The sequence below is a fragment of the Lemur catta genome, chromosome 1, assembly GCF_020740605.2.
Source record: "Lemur catta isolate mLemCat1 chromosome 1, mLemCat1.pri, whole genome shotgun sequence".
Classification (NCBI taxonomy): domain Eukaryota; kingdom Metazoa; phylum Chordata; class Mammalia; order Primates; family Lemuridae; genus Lemur; species Lemur catta.
In genome coordinates, this window is record NC_059128.1 from 5,176,992 (window position 1) to 5,195,225 (window position 18,234).

Sequence of the window (18,234 nt, forward strand, 5' to 3'; positions counted from 1 at the left end):
CCCTTTGCGTTATTGCGTGAAAGGGCGGGTAGAGGGAGGAAGAATTGCTGCATGGAACCTTCCCTGAGCACCTCCTGTTACCGGCACGGCCGCATCCCTGCAGCTCCTGCCTTCCCCTTCCCCGCCAGCTGGGCGCTATTACCTGCCTGGGGGGCGGGGGCGGGGCCGGGAGCCAGAGGCCTGAAGGCGAGCGGCTCTGGGCCACGGCGAGAACTGGCGCTCAGCCGCCGAGGGGCCTTGGTACAACCCGACGACTGGCCGCGCGCGAGCCAGGTGGAGAGAAGCCGAGGGCGCAGGTGGGCGGCGCGGCCCGCCCGGGGTCTGGACAGCGCCGGCCCGGGAGCCTGGGACCCACGTGGGCGGCCCCGCCTCGGGCCCCGCCCCGCCCAGGCCCCGCCCCCGCCGCCAGCCCCGCCCCCGCCCCGCGCCCTGAACTAGCCCCGCGCGGCGCGGGCCGCGACAGTGGCGCAGCGCTGGGTGCCCGCTCCGGCCTCGGCATGGGCAACAGCGCGGGACGCAGCGACTTCGAGTGGGTCTACACCGACCAGCCGCACACGCAGCGGCGCAAAGAGATGCTCGGTGAGTGCGGGGCTCCCGCCGGCGGTGGGGACAGCCCCGAGGGCCAGTCTGGAGTCGCGGGAGAGCCCGAGCCCAGACGGTCGCCCCTGCTCGGCGGGACACGGCGGGCACTCCCCCATGCCCCCCGTCCCGGGCGGCCTCCCCACCCCGGCCCCAATCTGAAGCTCCCCGAGTCTGTGCCTGTGTCCCGGGATGCGACGAATCCAAGGCCCGCGAGCCCGGGAGCGCATCTCCGCTAGTCCTTGCGGGCAGTGGGACGGGAAGCACTCCCGGCCCGGACCCGGGCGCGAACTCGGGACGCGGCGGCACCGGGAGCGGCCCTGGGGACTCGGTCTCAGTGGGGCTCGAGCCGACCCTGCCGCGGAGGCAGCTCCGCCCGCGGGTCGTCCGCCGTGACCACCCGGCGAGGCGACGCCAAGCCCGGCCCGAACGCGGGAGTACGAACGCGGAGTGAGAGACACGCTTTTTTCCTCTTGGAAAAAAACTCCAAAGATTGTACCAAAGAATCCCGTCTATTTTGTCACGTAGCTTAATAGCCGGTGGCCGCCCCTCCTTGTCGCTTAGTGGTCCCTGCGAGGTCATTTTTACCTGAGTGGATTCACTCTCGTTCACTCACGCGGGCGGCCCCATCTAACCCACAAATAGGACCGACCCAGGTGTGCGGTCCTTCACCCGGGACCGTGGGTTAAAAGCGTTTGGTAGAAACCACTAAATCCCGCCAGGTGCGCTGCAGGCTGCCGCACGCCCGCCCCTCCCCACCCCCCTTTGAGGTCCCCACCCTCCCCGCCCCTCCGGCCTTGGAGACACCTGGCATGGGCACACCTGATAATCCTTCTGATGTTTTACTGCCCAGATTGGGGACACAATACTTTTTCGTTGTGCGTTTAATTTGCATTTATTTGATGGTTGGTTTCAAATTTTAATTGGCGAACTTCTTTTTCTCTTGGGTTTGGTCTTTGCTTGTTAATGTGTTAGCGCTCTTTGTACAGGAGGCCTTTAACCCTTGTGTTTTATGTGTTGCAAATATCTTCCTGTTTATACTTCATCTTTGCTATCACAGAGGCTTTATTTTTTTTAATGCAGTTGAATCAATTGGCCTTATTCTTTAGAGCCCTGCACCTTGGTGTCTTCCTGCCCCACCCCAAGGCCATGGAAAAGTCCATGCTATAACTTTGAAATCTTTCAAGCACAAGATACACTGAGTGACTGTAATGTGACTGCACCCTGAAGTAGCTGGGGGTTCAGAGGCTGGAAGCTCCCAGGTGGGTTTGTGACTCCAGTGCTTTCTTCTGCGAGGCAAGCAGAGCCCAGCTGTACGTGCTGCCTCACCAGGGCTCCCTCCCGTACGCTGTGAGCTGCTGGCGCTGGCTGGGAGGGCCCTTAGGGGTCATGTGGCCCTCCCTCCCCACTGTGTGAACTGGGCAGGAGGCATCCTGGCAGCAGGTCTGAAGTGGGGCTAGGCTGGAACAAGACCCTCCTTGGCCCTGTTTGCTTCTGTCCCCAGCTTCCCCTCAAAGGACTCACTGGGCCCCTGGCCCCAGGAGGTGAAGGCTGGGAGACAGGCTGGCAGAGTCCTGGCCCACAGGAGCTCGTGGTCCACAGAGTGGGAGCCTACGCCTACCCCACAGCCCCCTGGAGGGATCCAGACACTCTGGGCTGTGGCCTCACTTTCCCAGTCTGCAAAATGGGCTGTCATCCTACTGGGCAGAGTAGGTGTGAGGATGAAATGAGATCTCAGATGGGAAGGTGCCCAGTGTGGTACCTGCACTCCAGGAATGGGGAAGGATGTCTCTCTAAAAAGGGAAACCAGAGGCCCTGGAACCAATCTAGGGGGCTTTCTGGAGGGGGTGGCTGAGAAGGTTGGAAGGCTTGAAGAGAGAGGCATCTCGGGCCAGGGGCCGGAGCACCTGTTCTCAAGGCTGGCTCTCTGGGGCCCCTGGCCCATGCTCCTTTGCCATCGGGGCAGTGGCTTCCTACCCACCTGACCAGTTTTGAGCTAATGAACTCGGAGTGTGCCATTCTCCCTTCCTCCCAGGTACTTGCACGAGCTGTCCCCTGCGTGAATGTCCTTCCTCCCTGCTCTGGCTGGCTCTTGCCATCTGTCTAGCCCGTGATGCAGGGTGCCGGCTGGATGAGAGGCCTGGGTTTCCCCTCCACGGCTACAGCCCTTTGGGCCCGGGGCAGAGGGCAAGAGCTTGGCTGTGGAGATGATCTGGTGAGGACCCCAACGCCCGCTCACTGGCTATGGGTGTGTCAGTAAACAGATGAAGAGATTGAGGCCTGGGCAGATCAAAAGAGGTTAATAATAGCATCTTCCTTGTGGAGTTGTGCAAATTAGAAGTGACGTGTGAAGTGTTTAGCCCAGGACTCAATGAGTGTCAGCTGCAATGACGCTGAGGACAAGGCATTCCCTTCACCTCTGCTTTCTTTCTTTCTTTTTTTTTTTTTTGAGACAGAGTCTCGCTCTGTTGCCCGGGCTAGAGTGAGTGCCGTGGCGTCAGCCTAGCTCACAGCAACCTCAAACTCCTGGGCTTAAGCGATTCTACTGCCTCAGCCTCCCGAGTAGCTGGGACTACAGGCATGCGCCACCATGCCCGGCTAATTTTTTCTATACATATTTTTAGTTGGCCAGATAATTTCTTTTCTATTTTTAGTAGAGACGGAGTCTCGCTCTTGCTCAGGCTGGTCTTGAACTCCTGACCTCGAACAATCTGCCCGCCTCAACCTCCCAGAGTGTTAGGATTACAGGTGTGAGCCACCGTGCCCGGCCACACCTCTGCTTTCTTGATGCCTGTGCTGTCCCCAGTCCCGGAGAAATCCCATGTGTAACTGCCAGTGTCTCTTTGCAGCAGAGTAAGGGTCAGAGCAGGAAAGTGACTTGCCCAGGGCCACATAGCCTGGAGGCCACAGAGGCCAGGCTGATGCTCCGGCCGACTCCTGCCCTACCCGGCTGTCTGCAGCAGCCTGTGCCGAGCTCCTGGGAGCCCAGGGATGTTCAATGAAGATCCTAGCCTTGGAGTCAGAGCCCGGGAAGTCCTTGCGGAGAGCTAGCTCCAAGAGCTCTGCCAGTGGAGTCCAAGTCCATCTGCAGCTCCTGCCTGGGATGGGGACATGCTCCCAGGGCAGTGTCCTCAGAAAGTGTGGTCCCATGGCAGCCCCTAAGAACTGTGTGTCCTAGGTCAGGGCTGAGGCACGCTGCCCTGAGAGGGTGAGAATGGAGCCAGTGTGACTGGTTTCAGCAGAAACCAAGCGAGGCATGGCCGGTGGAATATGCAGGCTTTGGATTTGCTTTTTTGAAAACAAACAGCTTTGTAATTTTGTTTGCTTTTTAAATTGTAAAAGCAGTGCACATACAGAAAAAAACGTTCAAATAATCAAAGAAAAACAAAAGAGGAAAACCAGGAAGTAAGACTTGGCAATTGCTGGATTATTTGCTTAGGAAAGGCCCGGGCTGGGACTCCCAGTGCAAGTGGTAAAATCCAGAACAGAGCTGGCTGCAGCCATAAGGGGAGTTTGTGGGCCCTCGTCACCCAGCCGTGGAGACACCAGCTCCAGGTGGGACCCCTCCCGTCTCTGACCCGGGCCGTCTGCATGTGTTTGCCCGTGGGAGGAAAAGCAGGTTTAACGGGAGGTGCCTCCCACACTGAGTGGACAGGGTTAGGCTTGTTTTCTGGCTCAAAACCCAAGGTGGCAGAGGTAGAAGCTGTGGGAAGGCAGCTCCTAAAGCGTCAGGCCAGAACTGGAAGATGTTTAGGAATGGGGTTCAAACGGCTTCGGGTGTCTCTGTGAAGAGAAGTGTGGCCGGGGTTCGGTCGCTGTGCTGCCGGTCAGGGAAAGGCCAGGAGGCCACTGTGAGATGTCATATCTGAGCATTTCCTGCTGAGGCCACCAGGTGGCATCATCAACCATGAGCAGCTTTGTGGTCGAGCAGGAGCGAGGAAGCAGGTAGCAGCAGATTGGAATGTTGGAAACTTGGGGAGCTCCTGGGTGATGACAGGCAATGACAAGGACCATCTCTCCTGTAGCTAGCAAGTGACTGTCATTTGATGGCAGTTGGCCTCCCTGGGAAAGTGGCAGGAGCATCCAGTCTTAGATGGTGCCATGCGTCCCCACACCTTGGTACTGCTGCATCCTCCTTCCCCACGCTCCCCCAGGAAAGACCCCACCTCTGTGTGCTCACAGTGCAGGGCTATCAGCACAGACACCTTAGAGATGGAAAGTGAAGAGACAGGCCCAGAGAGGGACAGCGGCTTGCCCAAGGGCACACAGCAGTCAGACTGAGTCCAACCCAGCATTTTCTCTGGGTGCTTTGCTCCAACATAGCTCACTAGATATGCACTGACACAGTCTGAACCTGTGCCAGGATCCCAGCTTGGCATCGTGCAGGCCTGGAGTAGGGTCCTGAGTTCAAGTCCTGGGTCTGTCTTGCTGTGCCTTGTTGGGCCCTTCCTTGAGCCTCCCTGGACCTCAGATTCCTCCTTCCTGTGTCACACCTGGACAACATGACTTCTAGCAATGCTGTTGTTCATGGCCAGCTGCCCAGCTGTCCTGGGCCCCACCTGGGGCCGTTGTTAGAAAACCATTTATGTGGGGTTGTTTCCCTTCGGTTCCAGGTGGCTGTGTATGTTGGGCTGCAGGTGCCCCAGGAGCAGGGAGCCCTTGAGGCATGCATGTAGCCCGGCTCCCTGCCATCCAGGCTAGGGGCCTGAGCAGCATGGTCACACCTAGGGGCAGCTGAGTGCCCACAGCCAGGTAGAACCAGCTTGGCTGGGCCAGGTTTGGGTGTCCAGCCAGGGCCAGGGCCAGCCCGTGCTGGCCTGCGATTCTTCCTGGGGCTGCCAGGGCTCAGCGCCGCTCCCCTCCTCTGCCTCCTCCCCCGGCTTTCCACCTCTCCTGTGGCCAGAAAAGACGGAGAGCAAAGCCAGGGGGCCCAGTGGCTCACCGCCCAGTCAGTTCCCCCCACTTCCCTGGATCCCCTCCCTGAGGCCCCTGGAAGAGGCCCCGTGTTAGTGAGGTTGTCACGAGAGGAGCAGCAGGATTGTAGGATCTCGCGCTCTCTGTCTCTGTCCGTGAGAGAGGGTTTAGTGGGGGAACTGGCGCACACGATTATGGAGACAGAAGTCCCACGACAGGCCGTCTGCAGGCTGGAGACCCCGGAACCCTGGTGGCTCAGCCCCAGTCCGAAAGCCTCGGAACCGGCAAGGCCGAGGGTGTAACTCGCTGCTGAAGGCCTGAGAGCCGGGGTGGGGTGGGGACAAGTCCTGGAGTCCGAAGGCGGCAGTTCTGACGGATGTTCAGGGACAGGAGAAGACTGTGTCCCAGCTCCGAGAGGGTGAGGGAGGGAGAGAGGAAACCCCTCCCTCTGCCTTCGTGTTCCCGCTGGGCCCTCAGCCGCCTGGACGGTGCCCCGCTCCTTGGGAACGGCCCTCCCGGCTCACCCAGCAGTAATGCTTCCCGGCCCCCTGGGTGTCCCTCTATCCAGCCAGCCAGCACCGGCACCAGCATGGCCGCTGCCTCCTCTGTGATGCCACCCACGTCTCCATCCTGCCCCCCCGCCCTCCCCAGGGCCTTCCTCTCTCCCGCCTCAGCCACACAGCCAAGCCTCCCTGCCCCGCGCCACACTCGGGTCCCCAGTCGTCACTGCCTTGCCTCCTCCGAGGCCCTGTGTCCATGCTAAGTCCGGGGGTGCCTGTCCTCTCCTGTCCCTGACCCTCCTTGAGCCCTGGCAGCTGGACACCTCCACGCAACGGCTTCAGTTACTACCAAGTCCTGACTGCACCCAAAGTGCCCTCAGCCTCAACCTCTTCCTGTGTGTGGTCTGCATGGCGGTGGTCCCCAGTGTCCCCAGGCCTCCCACTCCCCCGGGACCTAGAGACTGTGGAATTGAAAGTGGTGGATCTTTGCATTGAGTGAGCGTGGAGCTGTGTCCTGGCAGTGGATTTTTGGATCAGCACGATCCTTTTCCCAAGTGGTGTGGGTGGTCTAGAGCAGCCCCACGCCTAAGGCAGGGGTTGCTGGGATTGTCCCTGGGGGCCGGGGTGCTCAGTGAGGTGTGTCTGCTCCAGTGGGTGGCACTCCCAGCCCAAGCCACCTCTGGAACCCACTGGGCTCACGGATCCCTGGGGGCTTCTGTTCTTGGAGCTGGCACGGGGTTCCTGCTTCCAGCAAAGCCCTCGGGACCCGTGGTGTGGGTCCTCGCTTCCCTAAGTGCTGTCCTCTGCCCGCACAGCTCCTGGGGCTCTTCTTCCCTGCACTATGGCCTGCACTGTCTGTCCCCCTCTGTCACACCCCTGCGCTACCTGGTATCCAGCTGCCATGCTCCCATCAGAATAAGCCTGGGGCCAGACTGTCCTCTCAGGCCAGCTTCGACTCTGAGATAGGACAGTGTTTAGTAACAGCCATACCCACTCGTGCTTACTGAGTGCCGGTGGCCCCAGGCTCCAGTCGCCCCACTGGTCTCCCTGCCGCCAGTGGGCACATAGGAGCGTCGCCCCATTTCCCAGAGGAGACGACCAGGATGGGGAGGCCATGGGCAGTCAGCGGCGGGGACCCCTGCTGTTGGCCTGGATGAGAGCCTGGGGACGAGGCCCCCCAGGCCCTGCTGGGACCTCGCCGAGCTAGACCTCCTGCCCAGTGGCCTGTGCCGAGGCCAGGCTGGGAACAGTCCACTGTCTGCCTATGGCGTGGCCATCGGAGGGGCCAGCCCGGTGGCTGCATCCAAGGTTCCGGCAGCTCTGTGGGCCCCAGCGCGCCCTGTGGGAGGCAGGATGGCACACGGCTGGGGCTGGGCAGGGGCTGGTGGGGTGGACGCTGCTGTCCTTCCGAGTGCGTGCTGCGCCTCTCTGCAGGCGTGGGGTGGAGCCCCTGGGGCGGCGGAGGGAGACTGGGGCTCAGAAGGGGCGGTGAGTCCTTGGCAAACTGCTGGGAAAAGGAGGATGGGGCATGGAGCTCCCCAAAGATGGGCTGGGTGAGGGGTGGAGGGGACCCCATGTCCTACCCCAGAGGCAGGACTTATTATCTTAGCTCAACAGATCGGGAAGCTGAGGCTCACGGTCCAAGGTCGCAGTGGCCAGACTGTCATTGCTCTTGCCGCCGAGGGGCACAGAAGGTGGCATGTATGTGCTGGCCTGGATCCAAGAACCGGGGGCCTGGGCCCTGCTTCAAAGCTCTCCCACCTGTGGTTCACCTGGTGCAGGTGTGGCCTGTCCTGCCCTCTTGTCCCAAGGCTTGGCCTCCTTCCAAGGGGAAGCAGGAGCTGCCTGCCTTGTGGAAGCCTGCGGCCTTGAGCTGGCGGGTCCCCAGGTGGGGAGGTGCGGGGCTGGCCACTGCCCTCAGGGGCCTGGGGGAGGCTGGTGCCCAGAGCCCACCCCCTGGGCGAGAGGGAGGCTGCAGGAGCCCGTGCAGCCCCGACATCCTGGTGTGCAGAGGTCCAGGGGACTTTGCACGGGGTTTCCCTGCGTGGGCCGTGGCCAGAGCCTCCCTGAGGTTGCCGCTCGCCCTTCTTGGCCTGTTTGCCATGAAGATGTTTCTTCCTGCCCGGGTCCACCTTGCAAGGGCCCCCTATTAAAAGCGCCCATTTTTCTGGGTGACACTGAGGCACACCCTCTGAAGTGTCCCCCTGACCTGGCCCCTATTGGGGCAGGAACAAGCTGGGGTGAGGCCTGGTCACGTGCCCCCCATCTACTGCCCCCCCCCCCCCAGCGAAAGGCTAGCGTGTGGCCCAGAGGTGTCCCTTGTCTCTCTTGCCAGAGTCGCACCTGCTCTGAGCCTGGTGGGTGACGCTCGGTCGGGGCTGGTGGGGGGAGGGGCACTCAAAGGGCAGGGCTGGGTCTGACTGGCCTGTGTGTCCAGGGGGGACGGCTGGCCAGGTCTGCCAGCCCCTCTCGCGCTCTCGAAGCTGCTGTGTCAGTTTCTGGTTGCTGCGGTAACAGAGGACCACAGACCTGGTGGCTGGAAACAGCACATTCGTCACCCTGGGGCTGTGGAGGTCGGAGTCCGCCCTGTGCCCCCTGGGCTGAAGTCGGGGCGTGCCAGGGCCGTGCTGCTCTGGAGGGTGGGTGGGAAATCCGTCCTGGAGGCTGCCCACGCGTCCTCTGTCTTCAAAGCCAGCAGTGGCAGGACGAGTCTGTCTTATGTCACAGCACTGGGACCTCCTCTCCTGCCTCCCTCTCCCATTCTTGAGGGCCCTTCTGATGGCACCAGGGTCACCTTGAATCTTGGGGTCACTGATTAGCAGTCTTTGTTCCGTCCCTTCTCGGTTCTCCCTGGCCACGGGACCTGTCACGGGCTACGGGGTGAGGAGGTGGGCGTCCTCGCGGGCCTGTCACTCTGCCCACCACAGGCGCCAAATCTCTTCCTGCATCTTAAGTACTGTTCTGGTGGCTGAAGGTGCCGGAGCCTTGGCCCCATGGTCCTGCCTCCCTTAGCCTGCCGGGGGCTGAGTCCCCTTGGACGGAGGCCTGTCCCAGGTCCCCTCCCAAGCACAACCCGGGAAGCCACCACTAAGCAACGTGGGCAGGGCCGGAAGGAAAACCATTAATTTCCCTGCCACCCAGCACCTTTGTTTCCAACACATTACACGGCCGCGACTGACTGCAGGTGACATTCTGGTCACCTGCCCTTTGGCTGCTGCCTCCGTGGTCCACTCTTGTTAGCCAGGACGGCACAGGACTGGCCCCGGCTGCGGCCGCCTCATCTCACTAACCTCCCGGGCAGCCCGGACGCTGAGCCTCTGGAGCTGGGTCGCCCACCCTAAGCTGGGATTTTTTTCAAACTTTTATTTTTATTTTGGTAAAATATACATAACATAAAATTTGCCATTTTAACTACTTTTAAGTGTACAATTTGGTGGCATAAATGACATTCACAAGGTTGTGCAGCCAACGCTGAGGTTTCCAGCACGCATCCCCACCCCGAATCGAAACTCACTCCCAACCCCAGCCCTGGCCCCCGGTAACCTCTAACCTATTCTGTCTCCATGGACTTGTCCATTCTAGATAGTTCTCGGTGGTTGGGACCGTACGATGTTAGTCCTTTTGCTGTTGCCCTTATTTTGGCCTAGCGCCCTCGAGGCCCTTCCAGGGTTAACACGCATCAGGATTCCCTCCCTGTTCGGCCTGAGCAGTGCTCCGCAGTGTGGACAGACCACATTTGAACGTCCGTTCCTCCCCCGATGGGATCGTGCTGCTGCGAACACGCGTCCGAGTCCCTGTTTGCGTCTGTCTGCGACTCTCTGGGAGGGGCTGCTGCTCACGGGGCGCGACCTTTCGCTTTCACTTTACTGCCACCACACTGTCCTCTACCACAGCCGCCCGTCTTACGTTCCCACCAGTGAGCGCGAGCGTTTCGGCTTCTCCACATCTTCACCAACAGTTGTTATTTTCCTTTAAAAAAAAAAAAATTCCAGCCGTCCGTCTGGGTCTATTTCTGTCACCTACGATGGGATGCCTGCGGCGGGGGATTCTTCCCGGTTCTGGAGGCTGGGAAGTCCCAGGTCGAGGGGCTGCGTCTGGCGAGGCCCTTCCCGCTGGTGGGGACCCGCCACGGGGTGCCGAGGCACAGGGCCTGCCGTGGGGAGGACGCTGCCCATGCCAACATGCCAGCTCCGCTCTCCCTCTTCGTACAAAGCCAGCACTTGCCCTCCCCTGATAACTGATCCGTGAATGGATTAACACGTTCTTGACGGCAGAGACCTCTTGACTCAATCACCTCTTAAAAGCCCCACCTCTCAGCCCTGCCACACTGGGGCTTAAATTGCAACATGAGTTTTGGAAGGGACACTCAAGCCATAGCACCATCCTAGCGTGAAGCGGTGTCTGTACCTCCCTGCGGTTTTGATTTGCATTTCCCTGATGACTAACGACGTTGCGCAACTCTTTGTGTGCTTGCTGGCCAGGTAGATGTCTTTGGAGAGATGTCTGTTCACATGTCTATTGCCCCTGTTTTATTTGGGTGGTTTGTCTTTTTGTTGTTGAGTTGTATGAGTTCTTTATGTGTTCTGGGTACGAAGCCCTTATTTGGAGCTGGAATTTGAACCCAGGCTGGCCTGCACTTGAACCTTGCTCTGAACTCTGCTTCCTCCCATCCCCCCACGGGCTCTGGACCCCCAGGCCCCTGTTGAGCGGGGCTGAGGTTTATTACCTGTTGCTGGGCTTCCGTGCTCTCTCCGAAGCTCTGCTTACACATGTGCTGGGGCTGTCATCTTGTGGATCTAACTGGGTCATTTCCTTGGCTGGCTCCCAGGGAGATTGCATCTGGGGTCAGAGGGCCCGGGAGATGGCACGTTGTGTGCAGCTCATCCCAGGCTAGTGATACTGTGCCCTGCCAGCTGCTCTGGGGTCACATGCAGCATGGGCCCTGAGAGGTAGGGACAGCACATTGGGCCACCTGGAGGGTATCCTCGGGGCTGCTGCGCACTTGGTCTGGGGCCAGGAACATGTCGCTGCGAGGTGAGGTAGGGCTTGGCAGGCTCCAGTGAGCGGGCAGCAGGGCCCAGCCGCGGGCCGCCGGGATTCTGCTGGAGGGATCCTGTCGGCTTCCTGGGCAGATGGGCCTGGGGTTATAGGACGTGGGGACTGACTTCTTCCTAGAATCTCTCAGCAGACATGGGCTGTGCCAGGGGTGGGGGGGACCAGTGCGGTTGAGTGGGAGGAGACCTCTTACTGGGGACGCTGAGCCCAGCTGGGCAGGAGGGTCTTGGGCCTGAGTCTCGACTGCCTGGGGCAGAGTCCCGTTGCCCACGCTGTCGTGTTTCTCTCAGACACGATGTTTTGTCATCTTCAGTCACTGGAGAGACGTGACTGTACCTTGCAAGCTGGTGACCAAATGGGATCTGGAGGCCGGGAACATGCCCTCAGGTGTGGGAATCCCCCACCCCCGTATCACCCGAGCCGCGGTCCCCTCGGCTGTCGGCTTGAGGAGGACCCTGGCTGCGGGGCCACTTCCAGGGTCACTGGGACAGAGCCGGGGCGGATTCTGCCTTGGCCTGGCCGACTCGGGCAGGGTCCCCAGCCTCTCCACCGTCCTGGGGAGCCCTCTTCACAGCCAGCCCTGAGGAGGGGCGCCTAGGCCGCCCGCTTGCTCGCTGGGTGGGGGGAGTGGACCCGAGAGGCCAGTGCTGACTGACCTGGGGTGCCCTGGGGCAAGCCCCTGCCCCCTCTGACTCAGTTTCCGCACCTGTGCGTGACAGCAGTGGCTCCATCTCTGAGGGTCTGTTGGTCCTTGCCTGGGGAGCTCGGGGACAGAGCAGACCCAGGGGTGTCTGTCACCCGGAGTATGAGGTGACCCCCCACCCTGTCCCTCCTGTGCAGCCTCCTTACCCACATTCTGCCTCCAGCCTGCCAGCCCCAGGTTTCTGGAAGGCACAGCCGTCTTGCCGGCCGCCCAGGCCTGGCTCCCCCAGGGTTCTGGGTGCCCCCTACCCTGCTGCTCCTTCCCAGCACCCCCCCCACCCCCGCTCGGCCAACTCCCACTCTTGTTGTCTTTTCCTTTTTTGTAAAACAAAATACAGAAACGTATAAAAGATACTATAACAAACACGTCCCATGCAAAATGAGTGCATCCAACACCTTGTTTCCTTCAGTTCTTGCTTGTTTTAAGAACTGAAACTCTTGAGACCAAGCCGGAGCTCTCGGTGGTCCCCTCCCCAGCCCCCGATGCCTGCCCCTCCAGAACCTGTTGGGTTGGGGGTGTGCAGGCTACACTGTCACTCTTGGGCTGTGTCTAAGCCCAGTGGCGCACGTCAGGGGTGCACAGCTGGCCTGGGCATGCCAGGGGCCGGGTGGCCGTAGCTCTGTGGCTGCTTTGATTTCTGGCATCACGTCATTACATTTCTGTGCCCCATGTTGACAGCTGATCTTTAGTCAGGCTGGTGGCAAGTCCCCCCGCTCTGGCAAGTCTTCCCAGAGCCCCCCGGTGGTGGGGAGGTGGGTGTACACGTCCAAGGCTCCGAAGCACAAAGGCAGGGCCAGTCTCAGTGACGCCCGTCCCTCCCTTCGAGGTTCTAGGGGTGGGCAGAGGGTGCTGGGTCGGGGCTGCATGTCGCCATGCCACCGCCTGGGCGCTTCAAGGACAGGTAGGGCGAGGGAGGGAGGGAAGGGAGGAGGGAAGGCAGCGAAGTGGGAGGGCAGGCAGCATGCGTGTGGTGGCTCACGCCTCCGATGTCCCCCCTTGTCTTACCTGCAGCCAAGTACCCGGCCATCAAGGCCCTGATGCGGCCGGACCCGCACCTCAAGTGGACGGTGCTGGGGCTGGTGCTGGCGCAGCTGCTGGCCTGCTGGCTGGTGCGGGGGCTGGCCTGGCGCTGGCTGCTCTTCTGGGCCTACGTCTTCGGCGGCTGCGTGAACCACTCCCTGACGCTGGCCATCCACGACATCTCGCACAACGCTGCCTTCGGCACAGGCTGCGCCGCCCACAACCGCTGGTTTGCCATCTTTGCCAACCTGCCCATGGGCGTGCCCTACGCCGCCTCCTTCAAGAAGTACCACGTGGACCACCACCGCTACCTAGGTGGCGACGGGCTGGACGTGGACGTGCCCACGCGCCTCGAGGGCTGGCTCTTCTGCACGCCGGCACGCAAGCTGCTCTGGCTGGCGCTTCAGCCCTTCTTCTACTCGCTGCGACCGCTCTGCGTGAACCCCAAGGCTGTGACCCGCATGGAGGTGCTCAACACCCTGGTGCAGCTGGCAGCTGATGCCACCATCTTTGCCCTGTGGGGGCTCAAACCCATGGCCTACCTGCTGGCCAGCTCTTTCCTGGGCCTGGGCCTGCACCCCATCTCGGGCCACTTTGTGGCTGAGCACTACATGTTCCTCAAGGGCCACGAGACCTACTCCTACTACGGGCCCCTCAACTGGATCACCTTCAACGTGGGCTACCACGTGGAGCACCACGACTTCCCCAGCATCCCGGGCTGCAACCTGCCCCTGGTATGTGGCTGGGGACCGGCGGGGCTGAGCGTGTCAAAGGAGGTGGGGACCCCCGGGGAGGGCCCTGGGCCAAGTTTGGGCTACCTTTTCCTTTTCGTGCTGGTCATGGGATGGCCAGTCCCACTTGTGGTCCCCAAGGCATTAGGAAAGGCCACACAGCACAGGTGACTCCCCAGCTGGTTTCGAGAGGCACGTGTAGTGTGGGCTGCTTGGTTCAGTGGAAACCTGCCTGAACCCACCCTGCTATTTACTGGCTGTGTGTCCTTGGGCAAGCTGCTTGCCCTCTCTGTGCCTCAGCTTCCGTTTCTGCAAAGTGGGTTGGTGATACTGCCTATGAAGCACCCTCCTTCCTGCCTCTAGACTTCCTGTCCCTGCTCACTTATTGTCATTGCCCTGTGACCTTCCAGGGGCCCCCTCCTAGCTCAGACTTGGCCAGTGTGGACAGGGTGGGGCTGGCCATTTGCAAACCAAGGGGTTTGGCCTGAGCTGCCAGGGGGCAGAAGCCTCTGGCATTGGCACCTCTGCCTTCGGAGACCTGGAGTTGGAGAATTTCTGAATGAGATAGGAGGAAGGGGGAGGAAGGGGGGCAGGAGGAGCCCCTCAGCTGGTCCCCATCTGACACCTTGATGGCAACTGGCTGCTTAGAAAGAGCTGAGGTGTCCTGAGCAAAGGCGGGGTGGGGAGCACGTTCGGGTGCCCGAGTGTGCGAGTCTGAGCGTGTCTGTCCTGGGATTGTGCGTGAGTGCAGGCGTTTGTGCATGCGGTTACCTGTGAGTGCTTGTCTGGGTGTACAGGTGTTTGTGCACACTGTGTGTGCACATGCGTGTGCCCTGGCCCATGTGATCTTGGAGTCCGACAGCCCGTGTGCCTGCCCCTCCTTTCCCGCCGACAGTTCCAGAGCCTGCTCTGTGCCGGTGCCACCCACCGGACCCTCACTGCAGCCCAGGAGGCAGGAGCCCTTGTTGTCCATCACCCCCATTTTATAGACAGGCGGAGGCTCAGAGAGGGGTGCCACCTGCTCAGGAAGTGGCAGAGTGAGGATCTGACCTGAGCTGGTCACCGAGTGCCCGCTGTCAGCCACCAGCCTTTACTTTTCCTGAGCAAAGCGAAAGGCCCTGTGTCTCTCAGCCCCGCTGTCCTACTGTGCAGCGGGGCTCCATGTGCCCTGTGCCCTGGGTGCACGCTCCCTGGGGACGGGAGGGCAAGGCCAAGGCCGCATGCTGGTGGCAGGCAGAGCTGCTTGGAGCAGTTCTGGAGGCGGGACCTGGCGTGGGAGTGGAGCGAAGGCTGGGGAGAGGAGGTGCAGGACCGGCATTTGGGAAGTGACAAGTACTGAGGCAGGGAGGAGGGTGTGGCGGGGCGAGGCCAAGAGCAGCCTGTGGCCCCGTGGTCCCGCGGCAGGACTGAGGCCAGGCTGTGCTGGGAGGGGAAGGAAGCCCCTGGTCCTGGATCAGAAAGTTGGGGGTGGGCCCGGGGGGTCACATGTGAACTCCTGGACTCCCCCCTGGGGCAGGGCCCCGAGCTGAGCCTGTTGGCACCGCTGCCACAGGGTCTTGGCTCAGCCAGGGCCCCTCAGCCCCCCTTCAGGCAGCACCAGCCTTCAGGGAGCCTGAGGAGTGGGGGGCAGGCAGGGAGGTGGGCACCGGGGTGCGTGTGCGTGTGCGTGTGGCGGAGAGGACAACCGGCCGAGGCGCGCCCTGACCAGCCCCTCCTCTCGCAGGTGCGGAAGATCGCGCCCGAGTACTACGACCACCTGCCGCAGCACCACTCGTGGGTGAAGGTGCTCTGGGACTTTGTGTTTGAGGACTCCCTGGGGCCCTACGCCAGGGTGAAGCGGGTGTGCAAGCTGGCAGAGGACCGTCTGTGAGCCCGGCCGGACCCCCGTCCTGGGGTGGGAGCTGCAGGTTGCTCCTGCCGGTTGCCACGGCCTAGCGCCCGCGGGCTGGCTGGGCCACGTTTGACTCCTGCGTGGGGCTGCTGCTCTCGTCCCCCAGCAGGCCCTGGAATTGCCATCGGCAGCCAGCCCTGGTGACAGTGGCAGGGTCTACACGTGGATTCGCTGTGGGCCTTGGGACAGGCCCCCCCCTCTGGCCCTGCCCCGCCCACTGTGACCTAGGTGCTCTGTGCCCACGGTTGCCACAGAGCGGTCTCTGGTGTTCCTGTGCCCTAAATTAAATCCAGTGTGTGTTGTCATAGTCCATGGATTGTGTTCTGAGGGACGGTGGTGGCCAGGCTGCCCTGGCAGGTGGAGCCTGAGGCCTGAGCGGTGCTTCTTCCAGTCCCAAGTCGTGTCCCGTTGGCTCTGGCTCCTTGGGAGGATGGTGGCTGCTGCTTGGCGGTGCTCCCCGAGGGCCCAGCCATGGTGAATGGTGGCCTCTGGGGTGTGCACAGCGGAAGGCGTGCCTGGTCACTGCGTGTGGCCTGAAGCCCCTCCCTCCCTGGCTGAGCTCTGCAGGGTCCGGCTCCCCTCAGCCACCACCCCCAGCCACCACCGCCTGTCCCACCCCAGCGCCTGCCCACCACCTCACTCTGCCTTCTACCCTCCCCTGCAGGAAGCCTTCCCTGAGCCTAGGGAGGGTTCAGGCCCAACAGTGGGGTCCGTCTCCCCACCCTCAGAGGTGGGAGCTCAGGGGGCTGGACGGACAGGAATGCTCAGCAGGAAGCAGGCTGGGCATCCTTGGAGTGTGTGTGAAGCGGGGACATACGTCTGCCCTTTCTGCAGAAGGGCTGATGGCACGGCTGGGACCTAAGGAGGCTGCCTTCTCTGGGGGGGCTGGGCAGGGTGGGTGAGGGCGTCCTGGCCGCAGCAGGTGCCGGAGTGCGGCCCTCCCCGCAGCTTCCACCGCAGCCCTGGGAAGGCAGCCTCCCTGGCTTAGGGAAGGGAGGCTGAGGCTGGGGCTTGGCTGCCCCACAGGTGGGGGTGGCGGGGCTGTCCCTGCTGCCCTAGGAGAGGGAGGGCTGGGAGGAGGCCTGGGAGTGGCCCCGCGTGGTGCCAGGCACCTGTGTCTCCGAGTGGTCTGACTGCTGACACGGCGCAGGCAAGTGGCCTGAGCTCAGGGCTTGTTCTGCGAGGACTTTGATCCTGGGCGGGCCGCCCGCAGGCCCAGCGGAACCGAGAGCCAGCCCCTCCCGTGGCTGAGCCTAGAGGGCCCCTCCTCCCACCAGCGGGCCTTTCTGCTGACCGCACAAAGGGGCACGTCCGGGCCGCACCCACAAGCTGGGGCCGGGGGTTCGAGGGTGCCAGCAGTCCCAAGGGGGCCTCTCCTCTCTGGGGAGACGATGTCAGCAGGGGCTGGGAGCCCCCAGGGCTGCATCGGCCCTCTGAAGGCCGCCTGCGAGCCCCCCAGCCCCCAGCCCCAGACTGTGGGATTCCTGGACCTGGCTCAGAGCTGCCGACAGACCTGGGAAACCATTCGAGAGCGGAGCCTTGGCTTCTCGCCTCCCAGCGGGCAGCACGACCACAGCCCTGTCTTTCAGGGCTGTGGAAACTCAGCCGAGGCGTGTCAGGAGCCAGGAAATGGTAGGGTCCCTTGTCATCAGCAGACCAGGGCCCCGGAGGTGAGCGGCTCCCCTGGTGGCCCTCAGGGTGGCTGGGCATACAGAGTGCTCTGTGGTTATGGGGGGGGGGGTCACATGGGACAACCCGGAGCATGAACAGTCACAGAACCTCAAGGCCGCAAGGCTCAGACTCTCTGGCCTCAACAGGGAGCCGGTGCCTTAGGCAGGCATGTGGCCTGCACCTGCTGCCACCGGGCAGAGACCCTGGAGGATGCAGGAGGCAGAGCCGCCTTTCCTTTGCCCGCCACCTGCTGGGCCCCAAGTCCCTTTCCTCCATCTGAACGGGACAGTCGTGGGGTCCTGCCGGCCAGAGTGCACACACGGGTCCCTGTGGGATTCCGAGGCCTCGGCTGCACTCGGCCCGTCCACCCGGGGGAGACTGTGGGGCTCCACAGGCGGGACCTGAGGCCCAGCCCCAGGACGCGGGCGGAGGTGCCTGAGCCGCCCCAGCTCACCCTCCCCGGTCTCGGATGTTCTGATTGAGCCCAGCCACCCACCGAAGACCTTGTCTTGCTCCTGTGACTCCTGTCGCCACAGTCCTGGGCCTACCCTGCCAGGAGCCACTGAGAGCCAGCGCAAGAGAGTGAGAGCCGGAGCCCGAGGTTGTGGACAGTAAACCGTTTATTACCGTGTGGACAGACACCGCGGTGCACGGACAGTTTCAACACCATGATTGCTGGGGACGGAGCTGCGCTCAGACCGCTCCGCTGTGTGTGGTGACACCACGCCGTGCCTGGCCGTCACTGCCAGCTGAGGCACTAAGAGTGTCACCTAGGAGAAAACTTGGAAATCGTCTAATGAAGCAGGTGATTTGGGGGTGTCCTCTCTATAACCCAAAAGAAATGTACACTTAAATAAGCAAATATAAAATACAAAAAAGACGAGTAGACCCGGTGTTCTGTGTCAGGTAGAATCTAAAAAAATCCTGGAACTGAACTTTGTTTCCTCATTTTAATATTTTATCACAGGTTAAGACTTTTGAATGAAGCGCTTCCAAGCTCCGTGCAGCTCTGCGTGTGCTGGAGGCTGGGGCTGGACCGGCGCCTCGCTGTCCTCCCGGTGGCCTCGACGTCTCGGCGCCGCCGTTTACGTGGTGCTGATGCCGCTCAGCTCCTGCCTGATGGCTGGGGACAGGCACAGGGGGGGACAGGCACAGGGAGGCTCAGTGCGC

At 61.9% G+C, this 18,234-nt stretch overlaps 3 protein-coding genes across 7 annotated transcripts in view; 2 read left to right on the top strand and 1 right to left on the bottom strand.

Annotated features, from left to right (window-relative positions):
• The first annotated feature begins 439 nt into the window (after positions 1 to 439).
• Positions 440 to 15,700, top strand: DEGS2 (delta 4-desaturase, sphingolipid 2). The gene is made up of 3 exons (XM_045560809.1): positions 440 to 579; positions 12,763 to 13,505; positions 15,226 to 15,700. Exons 1-3 carry the CDS (start codon positions 498 to 500, stop codon positions 15,370 to 15,372), a joined length of 972 nt encoding a protein of 323 aa, XP_045416765.1. The 5' UTR covers positions 440 to 497; the 3' UTR covers positions 15,373 to 15,700.
• Positions 15,701 to 16,288: 588 nt separating this feature from the next.
• LOC123644694 lies at positions 16,289 to 17,679 on the top strand. 3 transcript variants are annotated; one of them, XM_045560965.1, is made up of 2 exons: positions 16,289 to 17,025; positions 17,601 to 17,679. In XM_045560965.1, the coding sequence occupies exons 1-2, from the start codon at positions 16,785 to 16,787 to the stop codon at positions 17,648 to 17,650; spliced, it is 291 nt and encodes a 96-aa protein (XP_045416921.1). In that variant the 5' UTR covers positions 16,289 to 16,784; the 3' UTR covers positions 17,651 to 17,679. The 3 variants fall into 3 exon arrangements, with proteins under 3 accessions (XP_045416921.1, XP_045416914.1, XP_045416909.1); XM_045560958.1 differs by having other exon boundaries at positions 16,289 to 17,063; positions 17,553 to 17,655; XM_045560953.1 differs by having other exon boundaries at positions 17,553 to 17,655.
• Positions 17,667 to 18,234, bottom strand: part of EVL (Enah/Vasp-like) — a 175,692-nt gene continuing 175,124 nt past the window's right edge. For all 3 annotated transcript variants that reach the window (XM_045560798.1, XM_045560778.1, XM_045560788.1), the window contains exon 14: positions 17,667 to 18,187. In XM_045560798.1, the coding sequence (XP_045416754.1) occupies positions 18,150 to 18,187 (38 nt within the window). In that variant the 3' untranslated portion in view covers positions 17,667 to 18,149. The remainder of the gene's footprint in view (positions 18,188 to 18,234) is intronic.

Coding starts and splice junctions, on each gene's coding strand:
- DEGS2 (XM_045560809.1), top strand. CDS start 498: ATGGGCAACAGCGCGGGACGCAGCGACTTCGAGTGGGTCTACACCGAC. Junction 580..12,762: donor GCGGCGCAAAGAGATGCTCG/GTGAGTGCGGGG, acceptor TCTTACCTGCAG/CCAAGTACCCGGCCATCAAG. Junction 13,506..15,225: donor CGGGCTGCAACCTGCCCCTG/GTATGTGGCTGG, acceptor CTCCTCTCGCAG/GTGCGGAAGATCGCGCCCGA.
- LOC123644694 (XM_045560953.1), top strand. CDS start 16,785: ATGTCAGCAGGGGCTGGGAGCCCCCAGGGCTGCATCGGCCCTCTGAAG. Junction 17,026..17,552: donor GTGTCAGGAGCCAGGAAATG/GTAGGGTCCCTT, acceptor GATTGAGCCCAG/CCACCCACCGAAGACCTTGT.